Consider the following 25,252-nt stretch of genomic DNA (forward strand, 5'->3'; position numbering starts at 1 on the left):
TTTTTAAAAACTGTAAATCCTCAAGTTGCTGGTAACTATGGAATTCTCATAGCAACAACCTACTTGATAAATTGAATCCATTAGTATTTACACAATGTATTTCTTTCTCATTGACATATGTGTAGTTACACACATAGACGCATGTGTTCATACACAGAGATAGGTGCACATACATACACACTTCAGCCACCTTCTTCCCCCACATATAAAACCTAGCTAATTTTTCCAATGTATAGCTATTTGCTACACAGCCAGGAAAAGGAGGAGTACAGTTCAGAACTTTCCTTTGAAATGTCTAAACAAAAAAATGTTTCAAATCTTTCTTTTTTGAAATGGATACTTGCAAAATCACACATGCTTTGCAAAACATAAGCAGCAAAGACAGTCATCTCATACTGCTGACAAATTGTTAAAGGATTTAGTGCACTTGCTTAAAAACACATGGCCACAGATGCATCCAAGATAGGAGGAACTCCCCCAAAATATTTACAAACCTACTTAACGCTCCTTCGGTCTGCTGCTTAATGCTCTCTTTTGCATAATGTCTACAAAACCCCCATGACATAGTTATAGCACAGAAGTGCTGTGATCTGTGTCTCCTCGTTCTCCAATCTTCTTGTAACAGCTTTAATTTTTTATTTCACATTGCAATGTCTTTAGGGAAGTGACCTTCTTTTCTTACCCTATAGTATGGACATAACAAACTAGGATTTTTTTAACCAGGGTTCCCAGACTTTACAAATAAGGATCAAGTTATAATGATGATGTGTGTTTCTTCCCAGACAACCATCAGGCTGTTAGCAAAGCAGCCTCTTCCAATGATGCTTCCAGAATCAATAGATAATTCATTAGTATCATGTATCTCAGGGCCTAACTGACACAACAGGTTAAGCAACATACTCAAGGGCAACACAGTTTCTAAATAGTGAGAAAAAAAAAAGAGGGGAATCTGATACCACATATGGTCACTTTGCAGGATTTAGTGTCAGTCTATAAATTATACTTCTATGAGGTTAATGTGAGTCATTGGCTTCACAAATCAGAAAATGCAGCTTTTCAAGCTTGGCTTGAAGAAACAAAGAAACTTTTATATGATAGCATAATTTAAGTAACATGAATACCCTAGCGTTTTCAATTTTATCATTTCCTCTCATTTTTGCATTAAACATGAAATATAGTTATCATGAATGTTTGGAATTACTCTTAACAACAAACATAGGTAGTATATTTTTTCTTACCTTATGATCATATGGATTGTATGAATGAAACAGCTGGGACAGATCCTTTGTTCTCTGTTTTTTCTGAAAAGTAATATTAATAAATAAACCATATTAGAAAAGTTAAAGCAAAAAGAAAGAGACTACTGATTTTAAAAGCTGTATGCAGGTACAAACACATTCTCTCCCCACTTTGTAAATGGAACTGTAGGTATGAAGAGCAGTGTATGCAGATTAAGGATATTAAATATCACAGGAAATAATTAACATATATATTAACAATGTTAAGAACATATCCGTAGTAAATAATAAACACTAATCTATGCAACATCAGTAGAATGTGTAAACAATTCAGATTTGTTTTAATTTCTGCACAATAAATTATAAATAATGTTTTAGAATACAGATAACAAAACTTGAAGATTAGGCTCCAATCTTGCAAAGACTTGTCTACTATTCTAGCATGTACATGCAGTCTCGCTTTATAGCAGATTAGGTTTAAAGGAAGTCAGTTTAAGAAGAATAATTTATTATTTTTTGATTTCTTTTGATGCTAATACTCTCATTGCCTTGATTGTGGAAAATTAATAGGTGGTATGCCATTTAATGCCAAGGCAAAGGGAAAAAAACTTCTGTTAAGAGCAAAGTTCAAAGACAAAACGTGCTTAATCCAGCTTCTTCTGAAATCAATGGAAGAGCTTTCAGTGATTTCAGCAGATGTTAAATAGAATCTCTCAGCTGCATCCTATGCAGGAGGGGCAGGGAGAGGAGAAAAGCACTCTTCATCTTTAATGCAGGCATGAGTCACAAATAAGTTCAAAGTTTTATTATGTCAAAATTGACGCTGACCTATCTCATAGCTTGGGGAGGCAAAGCATTGCATGTTGGATAATGTGTAAAGGGGAGACAACTACAGGAACTCCTTGCTTGTAGTCTGTACTGTTGTCTTATTTTAGCCATTAATTCTGCGAAAGTAGTTTTCCAACTAAACTGGGAGGATATGTTCATGTTTCCAGCATGCTGGGAACCAAATAGGCAGCTGCATGACTGCAGTATTTATTTTAACTTCTGGAAACTATAGGACAAATTAGTAATTTTTGATTATGCAAAACAAACTATGTATTTTCTTTGTTTACACAATTTTCAGTGAAAAGTTCAGATGCAGCAACTTAGTCATAAAAGCTATAACTTTAGTTACTAGTACAAATTTATGACAGCTGGATTTTTCTGAGTCATTAAAGGTATCAGATTAATATTACTACGTCTGTGAGGTCCCTACATATGTTTTAGTTACGACTGCTAAAGAGTCAAGAAAATAATTTTTTAGTCACTGTTCCTCTTCAAAAAGGAACAATAAATTTTGTTTTCAGTATGAGAAGGTTACTTCTGTTATAGACAATTCTGTTCAATTACCAGAAGTAATACCTAACAGGACTTGTTTCTCTGAGTTTCCTAAGGGGATTCAAAACTAACAGAATTGATATTAAAAAAGACATTTCTGTTAGTATAGGCTTTCTCAGCAATCAAACATGCCTTTGCCAAAGAAAAGATCTCCCTTAGTAGAGGAAACTTTGCCCTCTAACCCCCATTAATACCTCTTTCATTTCCAATGGGAAAAACCCCACTGAAATGAAAGCATCAGGTAGCACAACCCAAATTCCATCACCATCATACAATGACTTCTTTCCTGGTAGTACAGTTATACACAGTGAAAGTGCTTAAAATACTGTAAAAAGGATTTGGAGAAATATGATAATAAATTGAAAAGAGATATCAAAATGATTATTTAAAAGATTGCTTAAAAAAACTAATTTAATGTAGAATCATGCAAGAAATCGACAAAAGCATTTTAGTTGGGAATCTGGAGACCTCCACTAATCTTTCTAGGGAAAAAAAGCCACAAAATCCAGAAAAAGTCTAATTCTTGCTTTTTCTTACCAAAGACTATTTCTCTTGCATCCATTTTGACTGCACACAGAGTGCTTTTGAGCATTTTTATTGCAATAGCTTTAATAACTCAGTAAAACTATATGACAGAAACTGTCCTATCCTTCACGCTCAGACTCTGGCCGAAATGCTGTTTATATACTTACCTACACAAGATAAAGAATGAAGATGGCTTCCCTTGCACAACACATAGATATAGTCTTCCACTTTTTATTATAGGAAATTATGGTTTCTTTCCTATCTTTCCACAAAAGGTAGAAGTTTTGCTTTTTGTACAAAACCAAAATGCTCCTGACTGGGGAAATGTTGGAAATTCATGACACAGAGGAACATGGAATGAAACTTCTGGAGATGCACATGAAAAAATGCTGCCCCGAAATTCCCAGGATGTCCTGTATGCTTAGCTGATCTGAACTGAAAGAGTATTTGACTACTTTGTAGGAACTCTGAATATACAGAGACAAAAATGTCTTAAGCACAGAGTTAAGGTTCCTTAGTGATAATTTGTGTCTTTCTAGAACACCAAGTTCAACTTAACTCAGATCTCCAAAAAAACAGAAATATAAAACATTTCAGAACACAGAGACTAATAAAAGGACAAGGAATTCATGCTGCTATAATGGTAAGCCCTTCACTCCTACAGCAGGCATTAGCCACACGGTATTAATAAGAAGTTTTTTACATGAAGAAAAGGCATGATTCTCAGCTCACCTGTAAAGAGTGTAAAGCACAGAGTAAAGCAGGCCTCCCCATGTCTAGATGTGACAGAGGAAAATAAGGAGCCCAAAAGCTCTTTCTTCTTTATTGCCTCCAGGGAACTATTTCAGTCCCGAAACTGCCTATTTACATGCATCTCCCTAGAACTTCTTTTCCTGACACAGCTTCATACTCTTATTTCTCCTTCCTTAGCTTAGTCCAACATCCCTTTCAAGTACTCTCTTGACCAATATAAAAATATTTTTCTTCCCCCATCTTCCTGCTCTTCCCTTTTTGTGTTCTGATTCCCCATTCCTTTGTTCTGTACCAATAATGCTGTCAAAATCACATGGTAAAAGAACACTCAAAACCCCCTTCTGAACTTAGGCAAATGTACAGTCCCATTGTGCTGTTCCATGTACAGCAGCAGTATCGCTTTCAAACACCCTCACAGATCTGCACAGGATATATTTAAATTTATTATCTTTCTGAAAAAAAAAAAAAAAATCAAGTCTTTCCAAAGTCACCATACAAATTAGCACAGGGTATTTCCAAAAATCAAAAGACTTCTTAGAAGTCAGATAGCAACATCAGACTTGTAGCTTATTTCCATCCTTCTCTCAGGCTTGCCCTATATTGATACAGCCTATGTTCAGTGACCACAGAACATTTCCTTAAACCAAGTTACTCTTGGTGGTGGGTTACTTGCAATACTCAGTCTGGCTGTACGTAATTTTGGTGCAAGAGCATCTGACATGTAACAAACCAGAGATACACTATTCCTCTACAAACTTTTCCAGTATTGGTTTGCCAACAGGACAGAGTCATGTATCACTTCAGATAAATATTGTATGACTAACAGGACCAGTAAAACATGAGCCTGAGAACTGCACAATTTCCTACTCGTGTATCAAAGCAAGCAGTGGCATATGAAGTGGGGATTTTTTTAAAGCAGTAGTAGCAGGCCATCTGGGGAACCGCTGAGCAGTACCCTATTAATACAGAAGGAAGGGCTTTCCCTGGGTGGAGGGTGCTGCCTGCATCACTGCTGTGTGCAACGGTTCACATGTTGGAGCCTGTGGGAGCCCAGCAAGATCCTCCTAAATTTACAAGCAAGACTCTGGACAGAAGGTTCCCCAATAGATGTATGTATGTATGTGTGTGCACGCGCTTTACAGAAGCAGAGATTTTGTTACGTTACAAAATTCTGATGACTCAGTCATGCACTGATTTAAATTTTAAACCCATAGTACTTAGTTCATCACACTTAAAGAAACAAGTTTAGGGAGATGAGATAAAGACATACATTCAGATAGTATGCTAATGTGGGCCACTAAAAATATATGAATATGACCGTAAAAACAATTTTTCACTTTTCTGTTTCAGTAAGTTTTTAAAATGTTGCATTATATGGGAGACACAATGGAGATACTTTTTATTTCTATCTTTAGCTGGAAAAGTATGTGAAAGCTTGATAAAGACTGGATTAAAGTGCTGCTGCGGGACTGAATTAAATACTGTAAAATCATAAATGCATGTACACATAACTATGCTAGGACAGCAGTGCTTCCCTAGGTAAAGCAATACTTTTGTAGGTGAATTATTTCAAGCTTGTTACTAAAATACACATAAGTTATTAAGTGCTTCTCAAAAGACAGGTAGCGTTCAACACGCAGTTGTAAAAACAAGAACCAGAAACCAACATCAACTAATGATGTTTCTTATGACAACATACACAGACAATGTTAGTAGCGAGAAAACAACACATTACCATAATTTCATTATTTCCCCCCCCCGTAAGTATACATGCAAGTAACACATACTTTGCTCTTTTAACTACTGAGATTTTTTTAAAGGGACATTGGTCATCTGAGATGCATATTATATGCTTAAAGTACAGTAACAATAAAGGATCCTTTTAGAACACATCCAGAATTACATACCAATAAAGCCAAGAGTTAGTAACCTTGGTGTTTTTACTCTTTTTTTCTTGTGCATTGATTTTTAGTCATAATGAAACATTTTCTACTGCTTTAAGTGGACTACACTGTGGATTATTGTCCTACTTCTGATAGGAAATAATAAGTTAAGGAATGAATAGGTAGAATGTAAAAAAACAACCAAACCAAAAAAAAAACCCATACAGGATGAATCTCTAAAACTGTTTCAAATATTTTCTGCACAAATTAATCAGCATAAAATTTTGTGTTGACTACTTCAGAAAAATAAAGCTGAACTTAATTTTTTTTTTTTTTTCCAAATAATGGTGTGAAAATAAGGTAAAGGTAAGGGCATCCTAACAATACATTTTTACAAATAGAAAATACTTTAGAAAAGTAAGTTTAGAAATAAAGTTAACTATACCAAATAATAAACATCGTAGGCACACATGTGTATTGCGCTTCTCTGGTGATCCTCTTTTCATACTCAGGTGATAATTACCTGTCTTTCAGATGATATTAATGTAGTCTAAAACTTGTTTGTTTTCCTTTCAAGCCGGTATAGGTCTATAACGTTTATCATGAAGGAGAATTACAGTATCGACGAGGTATTTTTAATGCAGATTACTTAGAAGCAGCTTAAATGAAATATTCTCAGATTTTCATCTGGGAATAAAAGGGACAAAATTACTCCCCAATATGAAGTTATCACTGGTTTCTTTTAGACTCAACTTTTAGTTTTAAAAAGTCTATTTTCACCTTCAAGGTTCTTAATAATTTCAGCCTAATACCGCGACACATCTGCAGATTCTACCAGTTCCACTGAAGGTGTCAGCCTCAATATATCATCAGCAAAGTTCTCCTGCTTTTGTTGTTCTGTTTCCATAATTTAAAAACCCTCCAGTATACGGGGCTGCCTTGAGTAACAGGGACCCATATCTGTTTCCATTCAAATATTCTTCTTTTCCTTCTTGAACACTGAAAATAGTAACATGTGTCAAGGCAACCAGATGAATGTCTTTATTTCAGTTCTCTTCCCTTACCAACCATCTTCTCCCCCATTTCTCTTTTACATACTGCTGATCAGAATTAAAATACTATTTTATTTTGCCACAGGACCCTTATGTAATTTAGAGCTTATAAAGCATCTCAAACACTTGAGCGTGCTAACAACCAAGAGCAACATTGTTTTTCTTTCCAACAAGTCTGGAAAACCACGTTATTACCTACTTGCGTAGTATCTAATGGATTACATAATTTAGAGTTAAAACCACATTAAACTTCATGAGCCAAGGTAGAATTTAACTACAACTTTGACAAGACTGCGGGAGAAGAATGAAGCAACTTTGCAAGTATTTTCACCGTCTTCTTCCCCAGTATTACTAAAAGCACAGAGGCTGCAGTGTAACAGATGCAAGAGCGAAAACCATGAGATTGGAACTTTCTTTTCTGAAACAGCATGTCTAATGCCTTTTGTGTTATGGCATTCTCTAACTTCAGCAACATGCGTTTTCTGAGCAATAATGAAGCTGTGTTTTTCTTTTCCCCCACATTACATCTGTGATCTCAAGGCCTTGGGTAGTTCCTAACTCCAAACTTTTATAAAACAGAATGGATTTGGGAGCACCCTATCTACAGACACCGACTGGCCTAACTTTAATCTCCGGAGAGTTACTTGGCAAAACACCAGAGACAGATGTAGCAACTACTCCAACCAAGGTACATTTAAAACCCTTGCTTGGAGATTCAATCCATAAAGCCTTAAATCTATGTACCTATAACCACAACACAAATATAAGCCAAGCCACTGAAACTGCCACGTTATCAAAGTTTAGAGATTGCTTTTTGTTCTGCAAAACTATTTTTCTAAAAGTGATCAGAAACCAGTGAGCCGTTCTCTTTGACCTTGAGTTATTCAGTGCATCACCCTCTTAAAAATGATCCTGAAAAAAATGTTGTGCCCCAGCCAGATTTCTTGATAAAATCATAACTGGTGTTCATTATGCTCTTGCATTCTGTGCCCTGTAAGGTCTGAAAGGGCAGAAGTGACAATACAGGCTTGACAAGTTTCCTGCTTCCTCCAGCTAACTCACTTCTACTGATACTATTCCTGTATTTCTGATTGCATCTATAATGAAGCATAAAAAAATCATTTGGGGATTAGCTAGTCTTTTTGACCTAACCTACCTGGAATTGCTATGTTAAAATAGACTCACTGTTCTACTTTAACTATTGATACATGCATATTTCATTATTTAGCTTGGTTTAAGAAATTACTTTCTAATAATTTTTGATCCACAAATGGAAAATGTCACTTAGTGTACAATGTGTTATATTCAGCAGTTTACCTCAATGTTCCAGGATGGTAGACATTTTTTCCAACTCCAATTAACGTCAGAAGTATACATTCATAATTCAGATTTTGTATACTCCTTGGTCTTTTGTACACTCAGTGACTCTTTCTAAAAAATTTAGAACAAAGTTTTATGAGCCCATGCAATGAGTTTTTTGACTAAAAGAGGAAAATATATAAAACTTTACGCACTTTTACTAGTCATATTAATCTAGAAAATGATTGCAAACATTAGAGTGATCCTGTCTTCAGGATTGTGGTAACACAAATAGTCATGGTTTAGTCTGTTTTACATTTTAAGTAGAGATTCTTATTTATTGAAAAATACAAATATTTTCAAAAAACAGCTTAGGATCTTCATAAGATCGTCTGTCAACCTATTTGAAAGTAATTTCTTGAAGGTTCCATTTTCAATTAAACCATGGGCATTGCAATTTCTTCCTTCCCATATAATTTCAGCTATGTAATACAGACTCTTCAAACTCATACATTTTACAAATATTACTGAATTCCATTCCTTCTGCTACACTTCAGTTCTTTAATTTAGTTTAGGATTAATGTTTGTTATTCCTGTCATTTTTCATAATAAAGTCTCTCCCTTAGCAGTGGGCAAATGATGCAAAATTTATTCTTTCACAAAGAAATCCTTAATTTCAAAAAAGGCCTTCAATCCTTGTTCATCTTGAGGGTCCTTAAATTGGGCACAGTTTGTAAATGCTCTGTCTCATTTCTGGTAGATTTTTATGTCTAAAATTCATACTGAGATTTCATAATCTATATGAGGTGGGTATTTTCTAAGGATGCCACTGTAACTGATTAGGAATATTGTTTAGCTCAAAAAGATTTTGTAGAACAAAAGTATCCAACAGAAACTTGGCCTGAGGTATCAGCCATATTTCAAATTAGATTGACACTAAATCAGAAATAAAGTGATTGGTCACAAGGGACAGACTGATTTTGAATATATATTAGTTATTGCGCCCAGTCATGCAATAATACAAACCAGAATGAACTGCAAACTACATTTTAGTAATGAAATGTAGTTTTTTTATATATATATGTGTATACGTGTTAAGCCCAGGACATATATATGCGCAGGACTGACCTGTCTGCAGTGCACTCTTTTCCTTTTTATAATCTGGTGAGATGTCTGTGTGCTTTATCGCACAACAGCAGCCCTGAAAGCACCAGGTTTTCCGACATCCCAGAAGGAAGAAAAAGAGCAGAAGAGAAACAGTGAGCGGTAAACAGTGCTCAAGTGTTTGCTATGTGGGAGAGACAACTCATGTACCCACAACACACAAATTCACTAGACACACAAAAATTGCCCTCGCTGTTTTACCTTAATGTACTATTCAGTCCTCCACCCTACTTCCAGTTTTTCAGCAATTCCAAATTCCACATGGATTTTTAGCACAGCGACTGGAGGTGCAGGCGCAGCTATGAAAACAGCAGAAGATCCGAGCTCCAAAGCATTCAGTGACCTGATTGACTGTGATGGCTTTGAAGGAGTGTGCTTGGATTATCAAAGACAGATGAAGTTCAAGAAAGGGTCACCAGGAACCCACCTCAGGATACTTCAGTGTCCTTTTCTTCCAAGCACAATTTATGAGCCATCATAAATGTCACAAGATTTGCAAATGATGGACAAGCTTAGTCACCTCCATGATACAAAAAAAATTAATGAAATCAAATGCACATTAAAAAACTTCAAAGGCAAAGAGAATGATATTGATAAGTCTGTAGTGATTTTTAAAAAAGAAAGAAATTCTAAATGGTACTTACAGCACTGGCAAATTCTGTTCCTGGAGTCTAAAATAACAGTTCTAGATAGCCACAAAACTAATACACTCAACCAGAGCCTATTTATGCTGGGCAACAAAGATAGTAAAGGAGTAAAGCTTAAACGATTTCAGTAACATAATTAATATCAGACCTGGATAGGTTCTTAATTTGCTATCTGTGTTAAGTCACAAACTATTAAATCTAAACCACGTTCTCATCTTAGGAAGTCTGTAAATGCCAAAGCCAAGAGGGTTTTTTTTGAAACTAATAGATTTTTCTGTTCTGCTGCATACATCCAATTTCAGGGATTAAGTTATGGGCAATACTCTCTTGTCTACAACTGCTGGCACTGTTTCCAGCTCTGAGCAGACTGGTTCATAAAGCATATTAAAATTCTGAATTAAAAAAAGAGAAAAATTTCCAGAATTACAGAAGTTACCTAACTGTAATTCAAGTAAAAGTTAAAAAAAGACACAGTTAAAACTTCTTTCATGGTTCTTCCACTTCATTATGAGCCAATGACGAGGACAGAAGGACAATGAATACATAAACATAAGATCCAGTTGCCTGAGAGGTCCCTTCTGTAGGAGCTTCTGTGAATGGGTTCTATAGGCATCTATGGATTTGGATGGAGTTGTAACAGAAAACAGCAGGCCAGAGACGGTAACATTACCTGCTGAAAATGCAGTATATGAAAATTTTCCAAGGACTAATAAGCTCTGAAGACTAGTACTCATGCTGAATCTGCAATAACTAACAAACTCAGGACACTAACAGTCTGTTCAACCCGCCCAAGGTCAGTATGATCAACATCAGACAAAGGTGTGGTGAGTCCTATATGCAGATGAAGACTGCAGGATTAAGTTTATATCGAAAGGAACAAAGATCCCTCCGAGGGACCTTCCAAGCACCCACCTCAAAGCCAAAGGTTGACCCTCCAACATCTGAGCACACAGCTGGGGCTGGCCTCCTAGCTTCTGCTCCACAGGGAACCACAGGTGGGCATGCGAGTCAATGCCAGTGACTAAATGAACGTGTTGTGCAAATAGTTATCTGCTTTTAACAATAATGGCTTGGTTCTACTAATAACAACAGCTTAATGAGTAAAAGGTGTTGGAAGAAATTTTTGTTTCTCTCTCTGCCTCCTCTCAGTTCCCTAACAGGGAAGAGGGAATTTACAAAATAGTCCTTAAACTTCCTGTAACATCCTAACTTGAAGCCCCAGATCAGAATACATAATTCATAATCACTGGTAAAGGAAAAAGATGCACAATTTTCAGCTTTTATTGCTCTCATGACACCTGTCTTACCAATTCAATCCTTTTATTTAATGTGAGAGGCTTCCAATATACTCCATGTATGTGTTTATTCAGGCAGTTTGTAGTGTGATTTAAATGTAACAGAAGTAAAATAAATTTATGGATTGAGTTTATCCTGATGCCATTTTATATAAACTTCTTTCGAAGAACAATGTTATAATCTTGAAAATTTCAATGAACTAAGTTTAGGTAGGAAATACAGAAGAATGATATACTCTTCTGCATTTTTCTAAGCAATTGCAATGGATGCTAAAGCATATATCCTACAAAAAAGAAAAAAACTCCACAATACCACTAAACTCATTTCACTAAATTACATTTCCATTTTTTGACTTTTGAATTTTTCTGAGAAAAATATTTATAGTGAAAGGAGAAATTTACCTGAGATGTTGATCACATATATATTTATATTGGGGGTAAAAATAATTTTCTCCCTTAAAATCCAAGACTATTCCACCTTATCCGTAGAGTACCTTCCTTCCCTTCTATTCAGCGCAGGAGTATGTGGTATACAAAAATCCTGATGCTATTGCAGCTTCCTTGCAACTAAAATGCCAGATTTGCATCAGGGTTTCTAGACAGACTCACAGGGAAAGAGAATGGGTAATGAATGCTCATGGCCACTACAAATCTTACAGGACTACACTTTCCTGAAAGTAATTTTTTTTTTATATTGGATGGCCAACCTGTGGACTGTACATCGCTGCAAGTATCAACCCACAAAATTATATGTTATTGTTGGTGGTTTCAGAATCCTTGCAAATTCTGTAACTATTTCTAGCTTGACAGTGAAGTTTAGAAAGAACTCTGCCTCTTCCTCTACATGTATATTCTCCACATTTTATTTCCCAGTGTCTATTAATTCTTTTTCTTAACAACATGGCCTAGATTGAACCCATAGCTGGACATTTACTTTAAGATGCTCAAATTTTCAAACTGGATTTGTATAAAGTTTATGAGGAAGCTGTAGGTCATTTTCATTCCAATCAGTTTCTGCTGTAAAAACAAAGCAAAATTCAAAAAAGTAGAACACCAACTTGGTTTCCTAAGTGTATTTCCAGTCTAGCTTTGAATTTTGACTTGCTTTCTCAAGAAAGACAGTCGTGCTCCTTGAAAGCATTAAGACTTCTATTATAAGATTTGTACCATGTGCCTGAAGTACACCAGTGCAAGATTTAAGAGCCACGGCTCCAGGATGGAGTAAAAATATTGTCCTTTCTCAGGGGTCTGATTCTGCACAGCCCAGACGTGACTATGCAATTTCAATCATTCCCCAGATTCAAGCTATGAAGTGGATTTTCAGCAGCTCCATAGGCAGATCATTTATAGCTTTCCAAAAGGGTAAAACCTATTTTAAAACCTACTGGCTCAACTGTCTCCCACAACAACACAAACAGATTTTCATTTCAGCACCTGGTTAAATAACTTAAAGTGGTTTGAACTTGAGCTGAATCTAGCTCTAAAATAAAACTCTCTTTAAACTTTTGTAAAATTCTATTTAGTAGCTTTGTCTAACCACAAAAAAACCTATTCACAGGTAATTACCTTCCTTTGAATTCATTGCACAAACCCGCAGTTCTGGCTGCACACCGAATGGTGAGCACTGCGGTAGATCTAAAGACACGGCATAAAAGGAGTCAAATGTTTTGACCATCTTTAAAAGAGGGAAAAAGGAGGAACCAGGCTTTCGTAGGTCAGTCAGTTTATACAGTTCCTGGAAAAATAGGGAGGAAAATAAGCAAAACTATTTGTAAGCATCCAGAAAGTAACACGAAGAGCCAACACTGATTTGCCACTAACCAACAGCTATATCAATCAAAATTAATGCCATTGGTGAATAACTGGGCTTGTAGATAAGAGAAATCATAGCTATCTTGATGGTTTGTAAGGCTTTCTGCAGTACCTCACATGTTGTTCTCATAAAAACCATAAGGAAACATGTTGTAAATAAAACTACTAGAAAGCAAGTACAAAACTTGCTGGAAAATGTTAACGTGGAATACTGCAATAGTTCAGTGACAAATATGAAGGATTATATATTGATTTTTCCTTCATGGTCTGCCTCCTGCTCCAGCCTTCACATTTTTAACTCTCTGGTTCCAAACTTGCTGCAAAAGTCTTCACTCAGGTCTTTATTCTGGCAGAGTAGCAAGCAGTAAATAAAAGTGTACTGCTGAAAAAATAAAAGTGTAGTACAGAGGTTTAGCAGTCAAACTCAGACAAGACTCAGTCTTGGCTTCTCTTACACATAAAGTACATTCTGCATGTTACACCATGCACCACTGCATGCGTTGGGCGGGTGTCAGGGGCCAAGCATCTTTGATACACCAGAAGCAGTTACCACAGCTGCATCTAATTCCTGGGGCATGTAATGCCATTTAGTCATAGCACTTAACAAGGGAGCTCAAAGGTAGTGATGGGAGACCAGAGTAGCAGTACTGTTGAGTAAGAGGCACTGTTCCTTTTCCTACTCACCTTTCTTTGCTTTTCTTCCACCTCCCGATCTCCTCAGCTCTCTTCCTTAATTTTAGAATATCCCTACATATTCCCATTGTATGATCTTTGGACTGGCTGCCATTAAGCTAAGGCAAGAACTATTACTGATTCTGCTGTGCCTGTATTAGAAACAAGGGAAATGGTCCCTTCCTTTCTGGGCACTTAAATCACATTAACTAATCAACACTACCCAAAGTTGCACTCTCTCACCTGCAAGCGATTAACAGTGCAATTGGTCCTCTCGCATATCACAGAGTACATAAAACTCTATAAAGTTATTTTTATTTCTAAATCCATCCCAGACAGCAGATGAATTCTTTCCTTGCCCTAGCTCTGACCCTGGCTTCCCTAGGCACATTGTGCCACATCGTTACCCACTAACACCTGGAGCACATGCTCAAGGGCAAGAGCAGCCCTCAATTGTCATCTCTCCTTACTGTCTGCTCAACAGGGAGCTTACTAGCCTTTTCTTTGATGGTACAACTGCAAGGTTCAGCTGTGCTCCCATTCCTTTAGAGTTGTGAACAGTGCAAAAAGTGTCCCTCGCACAAGCAATGCTATTCCAGTTGCTGTGCTGCTGCTTGGTGTTAAAAAGTGAAGAAGGAGAAGACAGCTAATATTGCCCGATGCAGGAATGTGGTTACTTCTCAATCAGGCAGGGACAGTTTGGCAACACAGACAATTATTGATTTTGAATAGGTAAGAGCAACATGAGCTACCACAGAAGGTTCAGCTGTTTGTGTGTGGAGATTCAGAACTACAAAACCTGTATCAATCCAGCAAAGGAGGAATTAAACATCATACTGTATCTGCTGGTATCCAAGAATATCTATTGCCAGTGCCTTGCAGAATTTTAATTGGTGTAGAGAGATATGGGGGATCTGCAGCCAGTCAGTCATGAAAGGGTGTCACGAAACTTCTTGGAGACCTCTTAAGAAGGAAGCAAAAGCAAAGCCGACCCAGAATAAAGGCATAAAATACAAGATAGTTGGTTTGCTCCCACAGAAATGATCAAATACAACTTGTCTGGCAGAAAACACTGAGAAGGTGCATACGGCATTATGCTATCCCTATTGTATAGTAAGGACAGTGCTTAATACAACTAATATAGAGAGAAAAATTTAAGGAGACACTCTTCAGATGAATTAAAGGAAATGTTCAGTAATTGACTGACAAAATTTTCTAGCTTGGAGCAAGGTAATTATTTGATGATATATAGAAAGAGAGAAGGAAAGAGATTGTAAGGAAAGTGAATATATAGTCTTTTATCTAGACATCACAATGCTTTTTTTAAAAAAAATCTAATAATTCTACCAATAACTGAAACTGAATTGCTCACACTATTGAAAATACATATAGAAAGACTGGAATCGACACTGCAGTTGAGGGCAGTGTAATCATAAAGCTGCAGTCACATTACTGCTCTCAAAACAGCTGCCATCTCCTATTCTCAGTAGAGATGAATCTAATTGTACCTTACTACTATCCCTATTTCCAAAATGGCTACTTCCTCATGTTGTTTCCATGTAATGGAAATCAAGCTGATCTTGAGATGATGATGTCCCCTAATGCCTGCAGAAATTGTGATGGCCCAAATCTCAAGGACAGAAAGAGAAGTCTCCTCGCAAGTCCCCAGACAAATAATAGCTACCTTGAAAAAAACAAAGCACAGAGAAATTAAATTATCAAGAATATAAGGTGTTACAGATCCTTAATTTTAGAGACAAAGAGTAATTTTTACACTTAGAATTAAAGCATTCTGATCCTTTGCAATGCAGCTAAATATAAAATCCCTACCAGACACATCTAAATCATGTTCTTTTACATTGCTTATTAAAATAATTATCTGACTAGAATCTGTAATTTGAGTTATGCAACTATCAGCAATATAACTTTTATGATTGAATGCAATAGGGAAATGGAGAAATCCAGATCCATAATAATAATAATCATCATCATCATCATCATCTACAAAATAGCATTTCATAGTTAACACACTTCAGAGTGAAAATTTCCTACAGACAGCCCACTGGAGACAACGAGCATCCAGACTCATCTCTGAAACAATGTATTTAGCAGTAGGTGGATAAAATGGGGGTAAAAGCCAGGAAAAACAGAATTTTGGGGTAGCATTTAAGTTCTGAACAACATCTTGACTTGATTTTCATGTGCATGACTCGGCATCACTGCAATTGCTTATAAAAAAACCACAACCAAAATCATGCCTAGTTTTGTTTAACTGTGCTCTAACTTTTCTCTAAACTGGAGACAGCATTTATGGTAAGCATAATCTAATTGATGGTTATGAAATGATGAGACCATTTAGACAGATGTCTGATTCTCCATGGGCACTTTTTCTTCAGGAGAAACAAGAAAGGCCTGCAGCCTTAACTGTCTTTTCTGAATTTATGGTGGCAGAACTGTCCATCTGGATTAGCGTCATCTGCCCTTTTAGAAAAATATCAGTGCTTGTAAGGCTTTCAAAGATAAATTATCTATGTGAAGGGAAGATTCCATGCTGACCTACCAATTTTTTTTTCTATTAAGATAAACTCAAATGAGGGTTTTCTCCAAGAAGGCAACAACTTCCATCAAAACCATCCACTAAAAATTTGAAAGCACTAAATGTTACTAAGCTTAATACTCCACAGACTGTCCCTAGAAGTCATAAGATCTTCCTAAAAAGAGCTAACTTAAACGGAACTGACAAAGCAAATACGTTATTATTGCAGCTGTGATACTTGGGCAGAATCACTGAAGCTGTCTTGAACCAGAGGTGAAGTGGAACTCACTAAAGTGGAGCAGTTTGCAAACAGCAATAGATCCATCCATTGCAGAAGTATTGCAAAGCTGAAATAACATAGCAAATACACCCAGTCTTTAGAAAAAAAGACAAGGATAACAACTGTCAGATAACTTGCTCACTGGTTCAGCATCTGTAGTTAAATAATACAGTCGAAATTCTTCTCATAAAAAGAAATCCTACCAACAGATCCACTGCAGAGGATAATGTTATGAACATTCTGTAAAAGCACTAGCTCACAAGTTCAGGCTGATAATACAATGTACCACCTGTACACTCAGACGCTTGCACATAGCAGTTGTATGTCACTTTATGTACTATTTCTTTCCCTATGCAAATGCAATAAGATAAATGCATTAACAGAAAGATGGCACAAATAATGTTTTATTAAAGGATGAAGGGGTAAGAGGGCATAACGTAGATGGTAACATGCTACTTCCTTCTCCTAGCAGAGAAACATAAATTACTCTACGCAAGGAATGACAAATGAAATGCCTGTCCATTCTTGGTAACGCAGGAAAGACCATCAGCTTCTGTCTAGAAGTAATGTGAATATAAAATGTAAGAGATTAGCACAAGCCTCTCCTGCTCTGTCTGACTAGTTATTCTCCATTTCTACAAAGAGATAAAAGAACAAAGGATCTCACAACACAGGATTTTTGAAGGACTGGGGGGGGGGGGGGGGGGGGAAGGGGGGCAAAAAAAAGAGAGAAACAAAATCTGTTAATTACAGATTTTCATCAGTTCTGGATTAGAAGCCCCATCTTCTTTGAAGGTTCTAATTCACTGAAAGCAATAATACTAGTTCTACAAATAGGAAGAAAGAATGTAAAACTGGGTTAAAATGACACTACCATTTTCCAAGTAACACTCCTAACCACAGAAAAGCTAATGTTTTTTTAATAATTTAGCTCTTCACATATTGTCTTCCCAGGGCACCCAGTTAAACAGAAGAGGGTAAATTAACTTAAGCTCTTTGCACCTCCTGTGAAAATAGCACACTGAAAAACTTGTGGATGAAAGAATGCAAACCAGAAACATAAATCAATGTTTTGATTTTTAAGTTTCCTAACTTCCAAAAATTACATTTCTGCATTTTTTAAAATTAAAAACATTTGTAAAAAGCATTCAAAATGAATAAAAATAATTCAACAATGTGAGTTGGTTACACTGAGTAGACTGTATCAACAGCAGCTACTTATATTTGGAAACTCAGTATTTCCCATTATGAGATAGCCTACAATAAATGAGCAGTCATTACTTAAGCTGTACTTCTCTAAACAATAAACTGAAGAAGCCAAATATAATATCATTTTATGCCTTCAGCAGCTGACACTTTGTGGTATATATTGAGAGTAAGCAGAAATTGTTTAGATTTCAGATGTATAAGCAAAGGGATACAAGTACTGATATGTAGTTTTGACTTCGTGTTGGTCTACCAGGATACATAAATTGAAAGAAATGTTTTTTTATTTAAACTGATTTACATTGTTGGCTGACTTTCATTCTTACACAGAAAAGAAATACAAATGTTATTTATGCCCATAATAATGAGATAATAATGAGTTTAATTATTGTACAGGCATCAGTCTTGTATACTTTCTTGTTTTGATATTTAGATTACAAAAATTACAAATTCAATTTTTTTAAAATAAATCAAACCATGCCTTCAGATGTGATTGCTGTTATTATTGCTTATAAATAGCTATTTATATCAAGCAAAATACAGTCAATAGCCATCTACCTTCTACATCAAAACAGGCCATTTCCCTCATGGGAATTTGAGATGAGAATGTTGGTATCAGGAATGGTTACACTTCTCACTCAAAAATGGAAAGAAAGAAAGAAACCAGCTGAAAACCGAAAGATTAAATGCCAGTTTTATCAATGGCCTTTAACATGCAGGCTGAAGGAAGCAGAGTTTGTAAGCAGTGTATAAGGAGAGTCTTGAGAAGAAGTTGCCTGCAGATTTGATATTTGACAAATAAATCAGAGATTATCATTGCTCTATTATTAATACTTTGCATAATTATTTACAATAAGCTTGTGATTGCTGGAGTCACAAAAATCTTAAAATGGAAAAAAATACACGTAATCAGCTACCATTCTTTGTACTCATTCAGCCAAAACTTGATAGCAAGAAGACATGACTTTAGTATAACCGCTGTTTTACCCTTCCTAACAATCTGAACAGCAATTTATATATGAAAATGCATTCAGTGATCTGGCTAACCTCTAACGGCAATTCACCAATCATTTCACTTACTGGACTGAAAAAAAAAAGCCCCTTTAATTGAACTGTAGCATAGTTCTCCAGAAAGTCTACATTTTCATTTACGTGCTTTATGTATTTAAAGACATCTGAGTACACCATGTACAGTGGCACAAGAAAATGGATCTTACCACTGTAGCTGGAACTTGATGCATTTTTGCAGCCGGTGTTCCTGGGCGTGGGTAAAATTGATTAATAAACAAGCTCGGAAACCTGTACTGTTCTACAAGTTTCATTGTTTCTTGAAAATCTTCATCTGTCTCTCCTGGAAACCCACAGATGATGTCTGTAGCAATTGTTATTCCAGGCACTCTGTAAAGAAAGTAGAAAGGAACACTGAACTAAGGACATGTAAAATCTTGTTCCCTTAAAAGCTAGTGTACATAGACATATAACTCTTCAACTTTATCTACAGAAATTGAGACCTAAAGTGATCTTCGGAAAAAAAAGAAAAAAAAAAAAAAGAAAGAAAGAGATTTTAATACCATTGCTTGCTAATGAAAAATGCATTTGGTACTCAGCCAAGAGCACAAGGAATAGAAGAAAAATATTGCAGCAAAAATTGCATTAGGATTGTGACAGAAGAGTAAAAACATCTGGACCAACTCCTTCTTCATTCAAAATTATAGGTGATCAGCAGAGCTTGTAAATTTCTTAAATTCTGATTGCTTAATCTGCAAAACTTATAACTTCTGAGACTTAGTCACTAGAATTTGTAAACTATTTAATGTTTATAATGCTGCTATCGAAGTAGAACAGGATAGCCAAAAGAGGGGACTCGCATGCCAAAGAACCTAGCAATTTTGAACAAAATTGGCTTTGGAACCAATAAAGACCCCTCTTAGTCACAAGTTAATTTCTAACTCAGTACTCCATAAAATCAGCTTATGCCTTGCTTTAAAAGGAAAACAAAATACTGAAGTTTACAAATGCACGGGCACTGAGCTCTCTTGTTATTTAGCAAGGTCAACTTTTCCTAACGGTTCCCCTTGGACTGAGTACGCAGAACCGCTACACACAGCGGCTTAAGAGAGCGCAGCTGACAGAGGCGGCCAACAGACCCAGCAGTTAGCGCAGCAGGACGCACAGAAGGGGGTGAAGTAAGGGGGCCTCCGTTGGACTTGTGCCACAGTAACAGTCTCAGACACGGCGGTAACACGTCACCGAGCATTTTCCCGAGTAGTTGTTGGAGTAGCCGTCCCTCCTAGGGTCGAGGCTTGCACCCGGACTGAGCTTCAGATGGCGGACGCAGCCCTCCAAGTCCCAGGCTGCAGGGAATTCCTGGGGGCTCTCTCCGGTGCCAGGAGACGACCCTCGGTCCTGCAGGAGCTGTTGCTGTCTTGGAGCGGCTGTGCCTCCACGCGGAGGAGGGATGGGAGGACGTGAGCAAGCTGCGCAGCATCAGAGAAGATCAAAGGGAGAGGGGACCTTCTCTGCAACCCAACAGCTTGAAGAGCCTCAGGCCCCACCTGCAGTAGAGAAGCAGGTAGTGTCAACCCCCACTGCCAAGGGAAGAGAAACCTCTGGGGAAGGATGGAAGGATGGAAGCTGGTAACTTCTGACACCAAGAGGAAGGGTCTTGCCCCACAGGGCTTACAACTGCTAAAGAGGTTCATCTCCCTCAAAGCCGAAAGGGAGCCAGATGCGCCAACGTCAAAAGTATCCATCCGGTCCACCTAATACCTAAACCACGCAAGACTACCAGGAAGAAGCGGCAAGTCACTGTAACGGGTGACTCCCTGCTGCGGGGGACACAGGCACCCGTCTGTCGACCCAAGCAATCATCTAGAGAGGTTTGCTGTCTGCCAGGGGCCAGGATCTGGGATGTTGTGGGGCTTGTATGGCCTTCTGACTACTACGCCCTGTTGTTATTCCACGTGGGCACAAATGATACTGCGAGACACCTGGACAGTATTAAAAGTGACTACGGAGCTCTGCAGGGCAGTAGTCAAGGGCATGGCGGCTCAGGTGGGGTGCTCCTCATCAGGAAACACTTTTTTAGTGAGGGTGACTGAGCACTGGCACATGTTGCCCAGGGAGGTTGTGGAGTCTCACTTCTTGGAAATATTCAAAAGCCATCTGGACACAGTCCTGGCCAACTGGCTCTAGGTAGCCCTGCTTGAGCAGGGGGGCGTTGGACAAAATGACCTCCAGAGATCCCTTCCAACCTCAGCCCTTCTGTGATTCTGTGACACGGCCCAGAAAAATGACTCCTACAACCAAGAGATTACTGCATAGTATTTACAGAGCACTCTATGGGACCCAGGAGATATCAGCTCAGTTTTCCAAATCTGACACTAGCCAGCTGGATGACCACTGCCCTATGAGAAACCGTGAAACCACAGCACTGTTTTGTATCCAGCCTGCTTATATAAAGTGGGAATAACGATAAAGCCCTTCTGCAGAGAGGCAGTAATGTACAGTGTTCAGAAGTGCTCAGTGCTCCCTACTTACACAGATGAGACTGTTTCTACAACACAGAGTTGATTCTATACTATCAGTAACGATGAACTGGAGAAAGTATAATTTATGAGGAAAAGTGAGAACCCTATAAAGATATTGGTGGTATCTAACTTAAAGCTGGCCCTGTTTCAAGGGGGGGGGAAATAGATGAGATGACTTCCAGAGGTCCCTTCCAACCTAAATAATTCTACAGTTCTTTACTAGGCAAGGGAACAGCCGAGAGATTCTTTTACGGGTGAATGGCCTAAAGACCACTGCCACAAGCAAAGATCACACGTGAGCTTAAGAAGGGGTCTCCAAGACTGTCTCCAACCTAAAGAAATGTCTGGAGGGCTTCTCTTCCCCTCACCAGGACAAGAGACAGCAGAACGGTAAATACAAATCCATGTAATCCAAATGACATTTATAAAGCATTTGAATGGGCAAAGAGAACTATAATTTCTTATTAGACAGTACATCACCACTGAAAAAATAATGCTGTGGTTACAGTGGGTGAAGAAACTTGAGTTTGAATAGCTGAAAGAAAAACTTCCTGCAACAACGAGCTCTACTGGAACATGAGAATCTGTTGGCAAAAGACCCAAGAAAAGGGAAGCAGAGAATATTGTTCTTAGTAATTTGATTAGGTGCAATATTAGAGCATGCATAGCTTATATTCACCACAGCGGCCTTCAAACAAACACTATATGGTAGTAAATATCTTTTGTGATTTTTTTTTTTTAAAACTTAAATCAATTTTTTATTTAACTGTTAGCAATGAGCTTATATTAAAGCTAATGTCTTGGCCTCCTTTTTGCAGGTGTCTGCATATATAATTAGCTGCACAGGAATTTATTAGACATTATATTATTAGAATCTTCTTTCATGTTTTCCTTACGAAAAATCCCCACAGAAGAAACCAAATTATTTCAATTCCTTTTTGAGTTCATGAATTCAAACTCCATCATTTGAGACGAAGTTAAAACATGGCATTTGAATGCCAAATCAAAACCAGAATAAAACTGAACACTTTCAAGGACTCGGTCCAATAATCGTAAGTGGAAAACACAAGCTGACTATTCCACAGAACAACAAAAATCCCCAGAGCTGTTGGCTAAACAGCCTCAATTACCATTGCTTTCTTAAGACTGACAAACTGCAAGATATGAAGTTCTGCTTGATATCAGGTAACAATAAAATTCGTTAGCTTTAAGGACTGAGCGAACAGAGGAGCACTGTATTCTGCAACATGATTTTGTTCACATTGCAAATATTTTGTGCAGTAATACTAAGCTTATGGAAGAAAAAGTACATTACTTTATAAATCAATATCACATAACATCAGCTGCCATTTCTCAGAACATGAACAGAACATTCATTATGTTTGACAAAACCATTATAATGAAGTTATTCTAACCATTTTAATGACACTATTGGCAACAGTCAAAGCATTTATTACAAATGGTAGTAGTAATACCATCCTTTATAAAGGTTTGGTTGTTTCTATAGCAACATGAATTATAAGGTCCAATCAAGCCAGATACAATAAAATATGCTTTTTCTCCATAACACCAGTTGTCACTCAGTTAAAAGGAAATTACATATTTTAAAAATTCATAAACTCTACAAATGTCTGAACTTCATTTGGTGATAAGGTGTTAATTATCTTAGTAATTAGATTTCTTCCTGGATGGAATTATTACACACAAAGAAAAGCTAGGGTATGAAAAGAGAATAAGGACCACAGTGTATTCAGCAACAGCAATTAATTACAGTTCAATCCAGTATGACTGCCTAAAATATGACATTGCATAGTGCATTTTTATATCACTGTTGATTATATTGTTTAAAAAGTAGTTTTAAAAAGGGAGAAAAACATGAGATTTCGCTCAGAATAAAATCCAGTTACTAACAAAAATCAAGCTCTTAGCCTTTCTCAAAGCATTGATGAAGAAAAATAAGTAAAATTAGTTACACATGCGAAACATCTTTTCTTAATGAAAAAAGGGGGGGAAGATATAATTGTGGAAAAATATAAAACACATATACACTTGAAAATTAGAGCAACCTTTGCTCTGACAGTCTGAAAGAAAGCAGCACAAAATTCCTTATTGCTTAGATTTAGATGATGTTTAAAAAATTGTCCCTGCTATGAAATACAATGCAAAATCACACAAGAACAATTTATTGTGCATCAGCCAATATTAAGTTATTTGAAATGAAATGCAGTTTATCTATTCTGAAGTACACAAAGTAGAAACTGCTGCACATCCCCAGTAAGCATTTTGTAACATTTATTACATAAATGTATTTACAGTAAGTCTAAAAATTGCAGCAGATGTTTTCTAGGGTCAGTAGAGAAGCTCCACAACACGTTGTTCAGTGAACCAAGAATACACAGTGGTCATTATGAAAGATAAAACAATTTCAAAAAACCAAGAAGTTGCTTCAAACATACAGAACTCTAGATGCTCCTTATAGCCTAGCTAATGGAGGCGGTCAACCTGTTTCAATACTTCTGAGCATAAAATGACTTAAACTTTGCAAGCCATTTTAAACCCTCATAATCCTGACAAACGCCTAGCAAGACTGCATGCAATCATTTTATCTGGCAATCATAAATCTTGCAGGATTTCTTCTTTGAAGACATACTATCATCTCCATTCACTCAACTTCAGAAACCAAGAAAAATAAACAGCGTCCTAAGTTGATTCTCATTTCAACCAATTTGCAATGAAATTGTGGAATTTCAGAAAAAGATGAATTTGAAGAATAATCAATGCCATGTATAAGATAATACAGCCCTAATACTTGGGGTTCCTCAACATTCTCTCCTTTATGTCCCTCCACATAGATAACTCCCTTCCATCTGCTCAAGCAGATTTATGCTCTGTCATCCCGAAGCAGACCAGCAATACAATCACCATCATCTTGGGCAGTTCCGACCATCCCCAAAGAAGCAACCACCTCTTCCTCCCAAAGGAGTGCCTGGAATTAAAGTCGTGGGTAAGTAAAGAACATGCTGTAGGTAACTGTGGCCCTGAGAATTGCCTCCTCACTTCTCACAGGAGCTGTTACAGCTACTAGAGCTCCTGGAGCTCTGTTTGCTCAGGTATCTCTGTTACCTATTACTAACCAGCAAGCAGTGCAGGCATACCCTCACAGTGACAAGTTTCCTGCTCTTTTCTGCCCAGGGGACTTAGTTAACAATGTTAGAGAAAACAGAAACTAGACTAGCAGTAACAGGAAAGCATAGCAGATTATTACAGCAACAGTTACCAGACGGATTCACCAACAGAGGGAAGTTAGAGAAAACTCTTGATGGAAGGTAAGTTGGGAGTGAAATGCAAAATCCCATGTCATTTGATTTAGGAAAGAGATGAAAGTGTCAATTCGCCAAAAATAAAACAATACCCCCCCCCCCCCCCCAATTTTCACAGAGCAAGATGTCTAAGAAAACCAGCAGCAAAAGCATGAAACTTGCTAGGATTCAGGTGTTACACGGATCATTTCATGTGGCTTTAGTTACCGAAAACATTTCCTTTAGCAATAACCATTTAGCAAAAACCAAATCCATGCTCACGGAAGAAATTATGTAAAGGAGCTAAAATTCATCAGCACATTCACCTACTAATGTGACCACCTGGAATTCTTTTGCATGATCACACATTCTTCCCACTTCCCTTTCAGCAATTAACATTTAAATCGAGCAATGACTTAAAGCCACCAACTTGCTCCTAACCAAGATCCCCCACCTCCACTCCTCCCAGTATAACAAAATATGGATTAGAATAAATAGCTGTATGAATAAATTTAAAACACTATATGTTCTTACAGAAGGGTACAAGAACTGCCTGGGAAATCTAGAGTAATTAAGGTCAAAGTAGAAAATGTGATGACCTAGCAACTTCTTGATTCATAAATTAGAAATCCAACATTGAAAAAATGTTAGGAAAAAAAAGTGGAATTCTTATGAAAATAA

The 25,252-nt window shown here is 37.2% G+C and overlaps 1 protein-coding gene across 3 annotated transcripts in view; it reads right to left on the reverse strand.

Moving 5' to 3' along the window:
• The window catches only part of CDKAL1 (CDKAL1 threonylcarbamoyladenosine tRNA methylthiotransferase), a 421,878-nt gene that overhangs the window by 91,180 nt on the left and 305,446 nt on the right, over positions 1-25,252 (reverse strand). For all 3 annotated transcript variants that reach the window (XM_075052405.1, XM_075052406.1, XM_075052408.1), the window contains 2 exons: positions 18,960-19,140; positions 1,239-1,301 (listed from right to left, as the gene is read on the reverse strand). In XM_075052405.1, the coding sequence (XP_074908506.1) occupies positions 1,239-1,301; positions 18,960-19,140 (244 nt within the window). The remainder of the gene's footprint in view (positions 1-1,238; positions 1,302-18,959; positions 19,141-25,252) is intronic.

Source organism: Buteo buteo, chromosome 20 (assembly GCF_964188355.1).
Source record: "Buteo buteo chromosome 20, bButBut1.hap1.1, whole genome shotgun sequence".
NCBI classification, from domain to species: Eukaryota; Metazoa; Chordata; class Aves; order Accipitriformes; family Accipitridae; genus Buteo; species Buteo buteo.